At 40.0% G+C, this 13,234-nt stretch overlaps 1 protein-coding gene across 4 annotated transcripts in view; it reads right to left on the reverse strand.

Moving 5' to 3' along the window:
* Window positions 1-1,434: 1,434 nt before the first annotated feature.
* Window positions 1,435-13,234, reverse strand: part of col18a1a (collagen type XVIII alpha 1 chain a) — an 87,280-nt gene continuing 75,480 nt past the window's right edge. For all 4 annotated transcript variants that reach the window (XM_051958616.1, XM_051958615.1, XM_051958614.1 and 1 more), the window contains 16 exons: window positions 13,082-13,117; window positions 12,908-12,961; window positions 12,671-12,742; window positions 11,986-12,060; window positions 11,830-11,860; window positions 9,517-9,570; window positions 9,390-9,424; window positions 9,160-9,291; window positions 7,805-7,964; window positions 7,266-7,330; window positions 6,966-7,094; window positions 6,673-6,705; window positions 6,271-6,579; window positions 4,912-5,109; window positions 2,956-3,071; window positions 1,435-2,810 (listed from right to left, as the gene is read on the reverse strand). In XM_051958616.1, coding sequence (XP_051814576.1) covers window positions 2,597-2,810; window positions 2,956-3,071; window positions 4,912-5,109; window positions 6,271-6,579; window positions 6,673-6,705; window positions 6,966-7,094; window positions 7,266-7,330; window positions 7,805-7,964; window positions 9,160-9,291; window positions 9,390-9,424; window positions 9,517-9,570; window positions 11,830-11,860; window positions 11,986-12,060; window positions 12,671-12,742; window positions 12,908-12,961; window positions 13,082-13,117 — 1,713 coding nt within the window. In that variant the 3' untranslated portion in view covers window positions 1,435-2,596. The remainder of the gene's footprint in view (window positions 2,811-2,955; window positions 3,072-4,911; window positions 5,110-6,270; window positions 6,580-6,672; window positions 6,706-6,965; window positions 7,095-7,265; window positions 7,331-7,804; window positions 7,965-9,159; window positions 9,292-9,389; window positions 9,425-9,516; window positions 9,571-11,829; window positions 11,861-11,985; window positions 12,061-12,670; window positions 12,743-12,907; window positions 12,962-13,081; window positions 13,118-13,234) is intronic.

Here is a 13,234-nt window from a genome sequence, read left to right on the forward strand (position 1 = left end):
GGCTTCGACACCTCATTTTCTCTGGAAACACTGCTCCATTACTGGTTTCTAACATTACATGTAAATTTCACTGCACTATTGTGAAGATGAGTGTTCAAACTCATAGATATGAAGTAAGGGTGCATTTGATTGCTATAGAAGGTGTTACTACATTTCAGATTATGCCTGTAAAGATGTAATTTATACCCAGATGTAGACGAATCTGTTTCTTTTTATTGAAGCGTGTCATTCTCCTCAGTGCTGCAGCTGTTCTTAATATTCAGTCATCTTTCGCTTTAGCGGTGTCACATGGTTACCGCTCACCAGCATTAGAGATGAGACACTGTCCACCGTAATGACATCAAGGTGAGAAACTCTTTTATGGTAGGCTTATCATTTTAAAGTAACTACCAATTTAGGTCATCTTTGAGTAATTTGAATTAATCTTCTTAATCAAATATCATCGCGAACGCCTTCTAACTTTAAGGAAGAGATTTAAGGGGATTTCATAAGCTACTATAAATGACTGGTGACCTAATTTAGTTCTCCTTTAAAATCCCCTTTCCTTGTAGACCCACAGCCAATGTATCTATGATATCCTGGTAGTTTCATTTAGAGAAATGTCAATCTTTATGTGTTCAGGCAAGTTTGTACTGGTGCCAAAAGTAGTTCTGAGTAATCTGCTGATTTTCTGTTGCACTCCTGGAACACAGTCAGAGTTACAGTGGACAAAGCTAATACAGCATAGCAGGCTTTTTTTTTAAAATACATTTTTCTTTCTAGCTTCTGCTTTTGTATCCACGTTGTGCAGCACACTCGACACATGCATTAGCATTGGGGCAGATCATGCTGTGGTAAGTTTGATTCTGTCCAAGTCATCACCTCAGACTTCTGCAGATAGACTCAACTTTTTTCACATATGTAGCAGTCCTCAGTAAACAGACTATGATGCGTTTAATCTGAGTGCCCATCTAGCAATGTACCTCATCTCCCAGCAAAATTTTAATTAACTCAAAATCAAGGCATACTGATGGATTCTGTAATTGTAGTTCCAATTGTATTAACAATTCTCTTTCAGTAGAAGGCACTTCTATTGTGGTTGTATTGTACAAGATTAACCAATTAACCCTTGTGACCTTCCAATATAATATATAACAAATATATTATCAATCCTATGATATGACCGTGATTTTATGTTGAATTATCTTACAGGGGACTGTGAAGGTCAGTAGATGATGTATGACCAAGGTGTCTTGAGCGCCTCTCATTGCCACTGGGGGAACTGATTTGTGGTGGAGTCAATGCCACCAGCAGCAACATGCCTTTGAATAGGTCATAAAACTGCTGGTCAGGGCTGCTGAGTGAAAGCTGTCAAGGTCACAGTGTCATCAGAAATCTTAATGGGATTGTTGATTTGGGTGAGCGATTAAGGATTCAACACACCGTACAGACCAGTTGTACAGTACTGGTTGAAAAAGACTTTAATTCAGTGCCTGGGAGGAACAGTACAATGCAATTTGTTGTTTAAAAAATGAATATCCACATGTTCAGCTGAGATATCAGTAGCACCGAGGCCAAGTTAGTCTCTGAAATTTCACGCAAGTCCACTGGAAAAACTTTCTCCTCAATATACTGGTTTTCCTGTCCCTAACAATCCTGATAGCAATCACTGAGACAAAGATTAGCAGCAAACTAATCATCTCCAGCTTACTCACGGATAGCTTTTGATAATGTGGCAAAACGGGATATTATCACTTTAGAATCATAAGGTTTAGCTAGAAAGGATCTTGCCCCCTGAATGTGGGATTATTCATAACAGGCATGTAACTACCGCAGTGTTTCTGTATCTGCAGAATAATGCATTTAAAAGTAGTGTTTCACTATATGAGCTTATTGTGTGAAGCAGTCCATGTGTGATAAGGCACAGTTTCTGATCTGAAGGTCTTTTGATAAAAAAAAAAAAAGGAGTAAATGTTCTGCGTGGTGTAAAATATAAATGAGGGTATTTAGCATTTTTTACATTTTCTATTGTTTGTCCTTACATAACTTCATTTAAAAATAAATATCTATTATCTTTTTTTAAATTTAAAATAGTCCTTAAAAGTTTGCTGTACCCCATCATAACCCAAAATTCTAAACTGAAATTGGAAAAAAATGTGGAAATGATCAATACCTAAAATAATAAAAAAACAATAACAGGATGGATATAACATTTTTAAAAACAATTCAAAAGGTAAAACATTGATAATGTCCAAAAAAAGAACACAAATGACAAACATGTAATATACAGATTTTTTTTCAAAAAAAGGGATACAATTGGAGAATGCTTTTAGCTTCTCTGTTGTTGTTCCGCCCCTTAAAGAAAATATGTGCCAATGCCCCCGAGAAAAAGGACCAACGCCCCTCTGTTTGAACCATCTCTTTGGCGTGTATGGAGGGGAGGAGCCGGCGATGCAAAGCGTCCCTGCCAGGCAAACTGCCACAGGCCCAGTTCATTGGACGCCGCATGTTCACAAGCTGCGTTGTCTGGGAATTAAAAAGACAAAAATCATGTCTGCTTGGACATTTAAAAAAAAAAGAAAAAAAAAGAAGAACACAAAAAAAGGACGGACGGGATTTATTTTTTGGAGGGTGATGTGAGTGCGTTCTCAATGCAGAGGACGATGTAGGAGCCGGAGCAGCTGCTGGAGCTTTGCTGCAGGAGGTGGCCGCTCTGTAGCGACGACGCCAGACCAGTTACAGCGCGGTCGCCTGCCCGCCATGTTTCACAGTAGTGGTCTGTTTGCCGGTGGCCTTTGTTGCTTGATCCATGCCAAACCATTTTCTCAGGCCTGGAGGTGAACAAAAACAGAGGTCAGAATATACAGTATGTGCCTGCAAATACAAAAAACAACCAAGGAAAACATATTGTAAGCTGTAACTGTAAATCAGCAAAATAAATTAAATGTAGGATTTTCTTATTTAACAAACACTCACCATGCACTATCCCTGAGGATATCTCTGCCATCAAAGGAGTAGATAGGTGTATTCTCCCTCATTTTGCTGGCGTTGTCACCAAATATAGACTCCCAACTGCTATACAACACTTGGTCCTGCAAAGAAAAGAAAGAAAATGGTGTGGCATGGTTACTTTTTACTGTGTAATTGTTTTCTTTTCTTTAAATGGAATAATATTATTCAAAACTTTCCAATAAAGTAGTGTTTGTCAGTCTCAAAACATTTACACCTCCTAACCTGAGATTGTAAAATTTACCATATACTGTATTCCCCATATTGTTGCCTGAAAGAGTCATGTGTAACTTTATCAGACACCCCTAAGGTGGACCATACCATTTGCTAACCTTGACTTTAATCATTGCTTGCATCCCAATAGACTATTTTTACAACTAAGAAGTAAGAAACCAGCTTTTAGTATTAGTAAGTCTTACAGGCTTTGTAATGTCTGTGGGCAAAGTAATGCATGTTTTGTTTTGTACGTACGCATTGCCAACACTCTGTGGCACGACTGGAAATCATGACTCTCATTTTGTCACTATGAAAGCTGCGGTTTGCTTATGAGAAAAGCGGTCGTCACACACACTTTTCCGGCAGACAGTGGAAGCACAGTGCTCCCCGAAATAAGGGTTCTATTGAAACACTGCCATTCTTTACAAACACTAATAAAATGTGAAGGTAGTGTCTATGGATACAGGTCCATATCCGTAGCCCACAGGCTACGGTTACGGCACTTTCCATTTGCCAAACAGATACGGACCCGTACGCGAGTCTCGCGAGTCAAGAAGCTGCTAACCACTGCAAACTGTTGAAAGGTAAGCAAAGGTTAGGGTTAGGGTTAGTGTTAGGGTCAGGTTTAGGGTCTGTACCTGTAGTACCGATGCTACGGGTCCGTACAGCTAGCGTCTACCGGGAGTCACGTGACCAGATCTCGCGTATCTGATTGGCAAATGGCAAGTGCCGTATCCGTAGTCCACAGGCTACGGGTACGGGTCCGTACCTCTAGCAACAACCAAATGTGAAATACTGTTTTTAACAGCAGGGTATTGTGATATCTTTCTACTATCAGTATACCATTTCATAGTGCTCGAGAATACTTTATAGGTTGCTCCTGGCTACAAAAGTTGTGTAGTATGTGCCTTATGGAGTGGTATAATAGTGATGATATATCATCATCAGATGTTTCCTTACAGTGCTCATTAGAGCATTCATAGGCTGAACAGAAGTCCGGCATCTTTTACGAAGCTCGTCTGCTGTTTAAATAACTATGCTGGAGTCAGAGGGAGATAGTGTGTAGCCTAAGTGTTGAGTGGCAAAACCAGCACTGAAAAAAATATCCGAGCACCTTGTATAGTAGCTACATGTGTGACGTTTCTAAAAAAATCAAACAGTTTGGCAATTAGTTCAAAATTCAGCGAATAATTCCACTTTGAGATTCAACAGTACCTCTTGCCTCGTAGATGTCTATGCACCGCTGCCTCCGCTGGCCCCGTTTCAAGATGGCGGCGCTGTAAACACGCCTCTTGACAGCCTATGAGGCGTCTACGTATATATGTCTATGGCTGGGCCGTTTACAATCGAACGATAGCTTCAGTGAAACATCTCGCGAGACTCCCGCGAGATGTTAATGACATTAACATCAGCGGCAATAAAGTGTTCAAATTTGAAATTAAATCGGCGGAAATCCGCGGATCCATGGATCCGCAGAAAATTGCCATCCCTGTCATCTGCATGAACTCTGCAATCACTGGTGACTTTTTGTTAAATCATCAAAATTCTATCAGAACTAAAAGAGTTCAGCTCAGTAAAGCATTTTGGTTCCTTTATGTCCAGGACAAAAAGTTGACCCCTGATTGTCTCTGCATATTTCACATTCTGCTGGCAGTTCTGGAGGTGTACTTCTTATATTTTACCACTTCTCTAACAGCAGTATCTTACCTTGAGGTTCACGATGGGGAAGCTGTCCCTGTCCGACCTGCGGACAATGGTGTAGAGGTCTTGAAGCTTGGAGGACAGGAAGGCTCTAAAGGTTCCCTTCAGACCCACAGCACGAGCCTGCTGGAAGCACAGGAAGTCTGCCCCACGAATTCCTCGCATGTTACCAGTCTGAGGGGCGTTCAAGGCGATGAGGTGTAGCTGATGGAGACAGTAAGACGGCAGATTTATGTTAAAATAGCAGCCTTATCTTTTATCTGGTTACAAGAAAATGTTTTTTTTTTTAGTTTAACTGTGTAAAAACATGGATTTTACACCATGAATATGTTGAGAGAGCTTTCATTTACCAACTTTCATTCATTAAGTTCTTTTTGCCTCTTTATGACACTACAGTCAGCTACACACTGATGCCTACCAACATGTGATAAACCAGTGACACGGTTGCAGGGCTGTCTACATTTCACAACATGAGCAAAGCAACAGCAGTCTCTCCTAGTTTTTCTTTACCTTCTAACAAAGATTCAATTCAATTCAATTTTATTTATATAGTGCCAATTCACAAAATATATCATCTGATAAAGCTTCGCATTTTTTAAACAAAGAACAGAGAACCCAACAAGCACAAGCTGCCTTTGAGTTCCCGATCTTGTGTTTTTTTGACAACTTGATTAGAACCAGTGCTTATTGTCATCGATTGTCCAGCACAAGTTTAGCTTCTGGTAATGTCACACACACACACATAGTGCATTGAAAGCATTCGTGTTTGACTTTATTGCCCTTCATCCTCTGAATAACTGCAATTAATACTGTTTATACTTATTTGCCTCTGTGGCTTCAGCAGCTGCAGCCTACAGGGAGGACCAAAGTGCTGTTTTTCTTTACAGCAACATGAATCAGGACAGGGCAAATGAATGTCACAGAGCAGTAATAAAATATCTGGTGAAAGCCCTAAAAACCCTCAGCTCAGTAGAATTACTGTGGTTTAGACAATTAGATAATTGATCCCTATATCATTATTGAAACAACCACGTGTCATTAACACGATTAGAAGAAGTTAAACTCTTAAATATTGACTTATTTTTTTAACATAAAACATTCAAAATGTTTTTGCTACTATACTGAGTTAATAATATCATAAAAGCAGCACTTTTTAAAAAAAGTGACACAGTCTTTATTCATTGAGTGCGTACGCTTATTTCCCGAACAATATGAAAACAAAATAGGAACGGAGAAAGCTATTAGTTCATGTTTCAATATAACTTCTTAGAAATCATTTATGATTTATGCCAATTTGCACTACAACTAAGTGACACAATAACTTTCATGATGAGGCAGCAGCTATCCTGCTTCAGATCTACTCACTGCTGATCCTGATGCAGCAGGTCCTGGTACAGGTGGGCTGGGTCGTCGCGGTGGAGTCACAGGTTGTCTGTTCTCAGTCTGCTGGGTGTCTAATCTTCCATCTGTCTGACCTGTGTGTCTCGGGTCTGGGAACCTGGGATCGTACTGTGGGGGGTATCTGGGATCTACAGGTGGGTGTGGTGGAGGCTCAAGCGGTCGTATGGCAGAACCACCCTGGGAGTAATGGCCTGCTCCGTTGTTCTGTGACTGGTCCTGGGACTGGGGGTACAGAATCACAGGTGGAGGCTGGACTTCTGCCACCTCATTCTCCTTTAAAAGAAAAAAAAAATGATTTAGAAATTATACAGCAGTTAATAAATGTCATATTATGTTTATTCTGTTTTATTTCTCTGTAGAACTTACCAAGTCTCTGAAGAAGGGACTGTACTGTCCGAGCTGGGAGGAGGAGAAGCAGCTGCTTAGTGCTTTTTACATAAAGTCATGATGATGACATCACGTTTTTTTAAAATAGAGTAATGGCAGTAGCTGCATAAACTTTTTTTTAATGTAGCCTAATAGCCAAAAATATTTTTAGAACACCAACTTTAGGATCTAACTGTGTTTAAGTTTTGTACTGTGGCCTATAGCTTCAATGCCTTTTTCATATCTATGCTAAAATTCACAGCATTGAATTTTCAGGAAGTAGATGACTGTACCATGACTTGTCGCAGTCCGTCGCGTACTCTCAAATAAAGGTCTGCTTTGTCTATGACGTAGATGAGGCTGCCCTCTGCTTGACGTCTGGCAGTAGCAATCATTATGTCATATGACCTCAAAACTGTAACCTGTAGAAAACAAATAAACCGTGAACATCTGTAAATATAATTAATAACTGAAAAAAAAAATGCCATAGTTTATCAGTACATAAATCTAGGACACAACACATTTAGTTGTATCACAGTTAAAATAGTCTGCATATTAACTGTATAAATTGTGGTTAATTTGATTGGACTTACCCCAGAAGAGAGACCAGGACTTCCAGGTGGTCCAGGGGGACCAGGAGGTCCAGGGACACTGACAGCTTTAGAATGAAACGATAGCTTGTCAGTGATTTACTTGTCAACAGATCAACTGGAATTTGTCTCAAGCAGTCAAGTGGTGAAGTGTAAACAGTAGCTTCATGCAAGACTATGGCTGGTAAATACCAAACTAGTGTTAAACAGTCGTGCAGTTCTTTGCTAAAATGCTAAATTACTGCAACAAAAACCTATTGGAGAAGAGCCATAAAGCCAGCAGAGTTAATCTGTAATATATGTTACACATCACAACCTGACATCAGCTGGCATTAGCAACAAGCTAACAGTCATACCAGACCAAGGCTGTGGCAACAAAGCAATGATGTACTTGCTTTTCATTTGTAAGAGGAAGATGTGATACTTCTTCTAAATTCTTCTCAAGTCTCAAATGAAGATATCTTTCACAGTTGTAAAAGAGACATTATGAGTAATATCTGAACCCTTTAAGGATCGCTCTAAGCAGAGAAAAGGTCACTTACGGGGATTGGGTCTATATGGTCCTGGAAGTGAGGGAGATGCTGGGGGTCCTGGAGGTCCAGGTGGTCCTGGAGGACCTGGACGCCCATCATATCCAACCCCTGGTGACCCTGGAGGTCCCTGTGGTCCAAGAGGGCCCACTATGGACTCTCCCTTTGGACCCTAACAGAAATGAAATTTAAATTACTACAACATCTAGATTAGGACAAACAACTTTTGTTTATAACAGGGGTCGGCAACCTTTAACACTCAAAGAGCCATTTTGACCCGTTTCCCACAGAAAAGAAAACACCGGGAGCCGCAAAATCCTTTTAGCATTTAAAATGAAGACAACACTGCATATATCACTTTTTACCTCTATGCCCTTGTTAATCAGTCGTGATTAATTAATTACAAAGCCTCTAATTAGATATATTCATTTTTTAAATTGTGTCCTTCCACTAATATTTATCTTACTTGGTTAATGCCATTTTTGCTCCTGGACCTCATATGTTATGTAATGTTAGCTGGAAATCAATATTTTGCGAATGTCTATTTAACTTGTAAAATCTATTTATCTATTTATCTAAAGCTAATAACTTTTCTCCGGTAAGTCGCTGCCCTGTTTTCCAAGACGACACTCCTCTGACTCTCTGACCTGCTGCCTGGATGCTGGACGTGACATCTTGAAGTGGAGCTTTAATATACAGGCTTGCCATTCTTGAGTACAAAACGATGTGAAACTACAGGCGTTGCTTCTCCAGGAGTAAAACAAAAAAAAGGCACGAAACGTGGGAATTGGAAGCTCCGTCTTGTCTCTCTGCATCAACTTTGAGCTCTTGTTAAGAATTTTAGAAAAATACAACTTTATTACCCCTTCTTGACAGACTCTATATTTTTATGTATTTTTCTTGTTATGTGTTTCATTTATGACTGTACGATTATTGCAATTGCAATGTATGTGTCTTAAGTTTACATTTGTATGTTGTTTCTGCTTAAAAGAAAATAAAGGATGTTAATTCTTTAAAAAACAAAACAAAAAAAAAAAACAACTTTGCGCTCTTGTGTCCCAGGGGGGAAAACCCCAGTAGCACATCTGGTGGAGTGACATCAAAATAAGAGCAGTAATTTCACAATAAAATTCTCTATATTAAAATGCATTGAAACACGCCTGAAAGGGAGAACAATTTATTTTCCAAAGTTACAGGGAGCCACAACAGAGGGCTGAAAGAGCCGCATGCGGCTCCGGAGCCGCAGGTTGCCGACCCCTGGTTTATAAGAACTGGTCTGCTGCTCAACATACAAGTAAAACCAGAGGTCTTCTCAAAAACCAAGATCTGTAAACATACAACTAAAATACTGTAGTCTCAGAACTCACTGGTAGGCCTGGGATTCCAGGTGGCCCTGGTGGTCCCTGTACTCCTCCAAAAAGTGGGTCATAATATCCACCACCAGGCTCTCCCTTTTCTCCCTTGACACCTGAGTCTCCAGGCTCTCCTTTTAGTTCATTCTGTTGGAAAGAAATTTTCATGTTATGATGTTTTTTCCTCAGCAGTATATCCAGCATAGTAATAAAACTGATGGTGGTGCACGCTGGAGGTAGTTTACCTTAAATGTGTAAATATCGAAATTAGAGCCTGTTCCTGGAAAAAGGAAAAGTGCTTTAGAAAAACACAGTCCTGCTGATAGGTATACATGTGTGAGTGTTTTTATTCATGCAAACTCAAGGGTCTACCTGGGATCCCTGGAAGTCCACGATCACCACGCTCTCCTTTTTCCCCTTTAATCGCTACAACAAATGACAACATGTTTAAAAGTCATGTAAAGTAAGAAGTAGTTTATGTTCTAAGTTTGTCACACCTTCGAAAAATGTGTTATTAACCAGACGGCTAAATTTGAATGAAACATTGCCAAGTATATAAAATTAGGTTTCAGGTTACAAAAGAATGAGCAATGTTTTTCTATTTGGAAGCGCTGAGAACGTACACATTGAAGGTGCTGAAACTACACCCAAACATAGAGGAAAGCTGCAGTCTCTCAAGTGTCAAAAACCACTACAACCTGTTAAATAGATTCTCTGTCGAGCAGCTTCACTAAACTTGTACCGCCATTAATGTTTGAACCACAAGAGCCCGAATGCAATTCATACTGTGGCATTGTTAATTCTAATGTTACATGCTAAAAGAAAGCAAATTACCCACATTTCGTGAAGGTTCTCCTGCTCAGTCACATCTTTACACCTACAGGCCCTGTCACACTCTAGCGTATAGAGCCAGTGTATGAGGAACGTATGGACTTTTTGGGCATACGCTGACATACGCTGAAACGCGCTAGGGGTACGCTGGAGTACGTTTCCAGTACGCCGGGGTACGTCGGTGTACGCTGATGTACGCTGATGACCCAAACATTTTTTGAACATGCCCAAAAATTTTCAGCGTATGCCGATGTATGAATTTTACGCTTCTCATACGTTCCTCATATGCTGAACATGCTAGAGGTACGCTGAAGGTACGTTACTCATACGTCGAGTACGCTTCTCATACATTGAAATTGAGTGGGTCAGGAAACCTAGCATTAGAGGAGCGTATAATGAACGTGTGTCTGACGTGTGTCTAACGAATGGCTAACGTTATGATGGTAGTTCTAACGACAGTCTAACGTACTCAACTTATGCCTAACGTGTTCTGAGCGTACAGCCAACTTATCCCATTCGTATTACATGTGTATTTCCAGCATATGGGGGGTATATAAAGTCTCACATTTCCAAATCTGTATCAGTTTGTACCAGCAGTTCAGAGATGGAGGTTGCTGTGCTGCAACATCACCAATATTTGTTACAGTTGGCAGTTGAGTATGCTTGACACAGAAGAAGAAGGCGTAGAATGAGACGTGCAATCTGGGTGAAACCTTGGATTGGAAGGCTGTGTCAATTTGGCCTTTATGACCAGCTTGTGGTTGAATTGAGAAATGAAGATCAGAGAGCCTTCAGGAACTTCCTACGCATGCCTCCAGAAATGTATGATGAACTGCTGGACAGGGTTGGTCCCAACATCACCAGCTGTGTACGCTCCTCATACATTAGGCTGACGTTCTGCATACGTTACTCATACGTCGGAGGTACGCTGATATACGTTACTCATACGTCGGTATATGTCCAACTCAAATACACATCACATCACATACGCCCACATACGCTCACATACGCTGACGGTACGCTAGGCTCACGTTACTCTAACGGTCATTAACCGAAAATCGACCTCATACGCTAAAAAGTTGTGCGTATAAACAATTTTTCGAAATATTCGATACGTTCCTCATACGATGGCTCTATACGCTAGAGTGTGACAGGGCCTTACCACAGCATAGAGTTTGCTAGCTGGCTATGCAAATCCATCTTCCATCGATGTCAAAATTTGCAAAACAACTTGGTGTATACATTTAGTACAAATGATAAAATGAAGAAGAGGGATTTGGTTTTTGAGGTTCACATCAAACATTAGAGAACAAGACCATAACAACATTACTTGCACTAACATTAGGTAACGTTACATTAAAATAAACTTACATAGCACCATGTAAAATCAACTTTGAAGGGTTTCAGCTCCTACAAAACTGAGTTGAGATACTTTGGACCACTGATACTAACACCACTAGGGTAATGTGTGATGCAGAGTATGGCTAATGTGCAGCATTGATTTCTGCCTCCTTCACAGGTGTAACAGAGTTTAGCACTCCACAACGCTTAACACCATGCTTTACTGATAACAGTTTTCTTCTGCTTTATCTACTCATTCTTCAAATTTATTCTTGACAGCTTAATCTCTTGACAGCAGAGTTTATATCCACTTCAGACTGAAGCAGCAGGACTGCACTGAAATTAAGATAGAACTGTTCATCTCTCCAGACACTTTAAAGCATTTATAAATCTCTCCTCCGTTGTCACATTTACTTAACTTCTCCATTCTGATCTCTCTCTTTGAGGAGTTCTATCCTGCTGCATTTTGTTTTGATGTTAAAACAATAAGTATTGTATATTGGGACATCCTACCTGGGTAATTCCTTGGAGTGTCATCATAACGCTATGAAGATAAAACAACAATGAAAAGTTTAGTCTACGGTGCATGAGAGATATCAACTGATACCTATAAATATAAATGTCCAAAATGTAGTTCAAAGCATAAGGCGTAGATTGTTGTGTACTCACATGGAATCGATCAATAGGACTGGCTGGACCAGGGGGTCCAGGTGGTCCTGGTGGTCCTGGTGGGCCAGGGACGCCCTGTTAAATACAATACTGTTCAGTGGTTTTAGGTTTTTGTTTTTCTCTTTCAGATAAAGTCGTAAGTTAACAAACAGTGTCAGTAAAATATAATAACATATTCAAATCAATTGTTGCTAGCAGTGAAGTAAACATGTACAACTTTGGCTAGGATTAAAAATTCCTATTCTGAACCATTCACTGTGGAAAGATGTATCTATAACCATGTTAAGGTCTATCAACATTTAGCACAGTGGCATCAAAAAACAGTTCGAGGAGAAGAGTAGCACTTAAAGCAAGTTCTTTCTTCAAGACACGACATACAGAGCAGAACTCTGTTACACTCAACAAGCATTGGGTTATTGGTGCTACATTGGAACTTTCATAAAGGAAGATGTTCTGAAGAAAACATAACTAACTGGTGAGCTCAAAGTTGGGTTGAACAGAAGTTGAAAAGTGATCTCAGTCAAGGCTGCCTAGGTAAATGGGGTTTATTAAAATGAAATAAGCTAAATAAAAAGTCAAAGCAGAAGGAGAGGAGGCAGCTATGTGAAATATACAGTGGAAATGGCCGGCTTATACCTAAAGTCCATACCTTGCGAGTCAAACTAGAAGTAATCTTAATACTTACAGGGTAACCGTAGCCGGTACCACCTCCTGGCTCGCCTTTCTCACCCTTGTATCCATTCACACCAGGGCGACCCTGAACAGAGAAAATCTTTGTTTTAATATCTGCACTGGAAAAACATAAAGGTGTAAAAACTGTACTAATGTAGCCATATACAATGAGTCAGCAACAATGTATGTATTATGCAATTAATGGTCATGTAAAAGTATATCAACATTAGACAGGAAAAAAGACACTTACAGGTCTTCCAGGCATTCCTATTTCACCCTTCAATCCAGGAGGCCCGTACTGACCCTGCAACAGTAAATCATGAACACTGTAAGCTTACTAGAACGTGAAATGGGGAAAATGCATAATTTCTTTTTAATAGTTTCGGTACATTATGCTGGAAATTTTAAAAACTCAAACACTTACGGTTGGTCCAACAGGTCCTGGAAGCCCCCTGTCTCCCTACATGCATAAGAAAAAAGAAAATGACTTTAAAGGACAAATGCACCAACATAACAAAACTCACACACTAGTTTTAATACATCAAAACAGACATCAACGCTTAACATATGCTCAGAC

Source organism: Acanthochromis polyacanthus, chromosome 14, assembly GCF_021347895.1.
Source record: "Acanthochromis polyacanthus isolate Apoly-LR-REF ecotype Palm Island chromosome 14, KAUST_Apoly_ChrSc, whole genome shotgun sequence".
NCBI lineage: Eukaryota > Metazoa > Chordata > Actinopteri > Pomacentridae > Acanthochromis > Acanthochromis polyacanthus.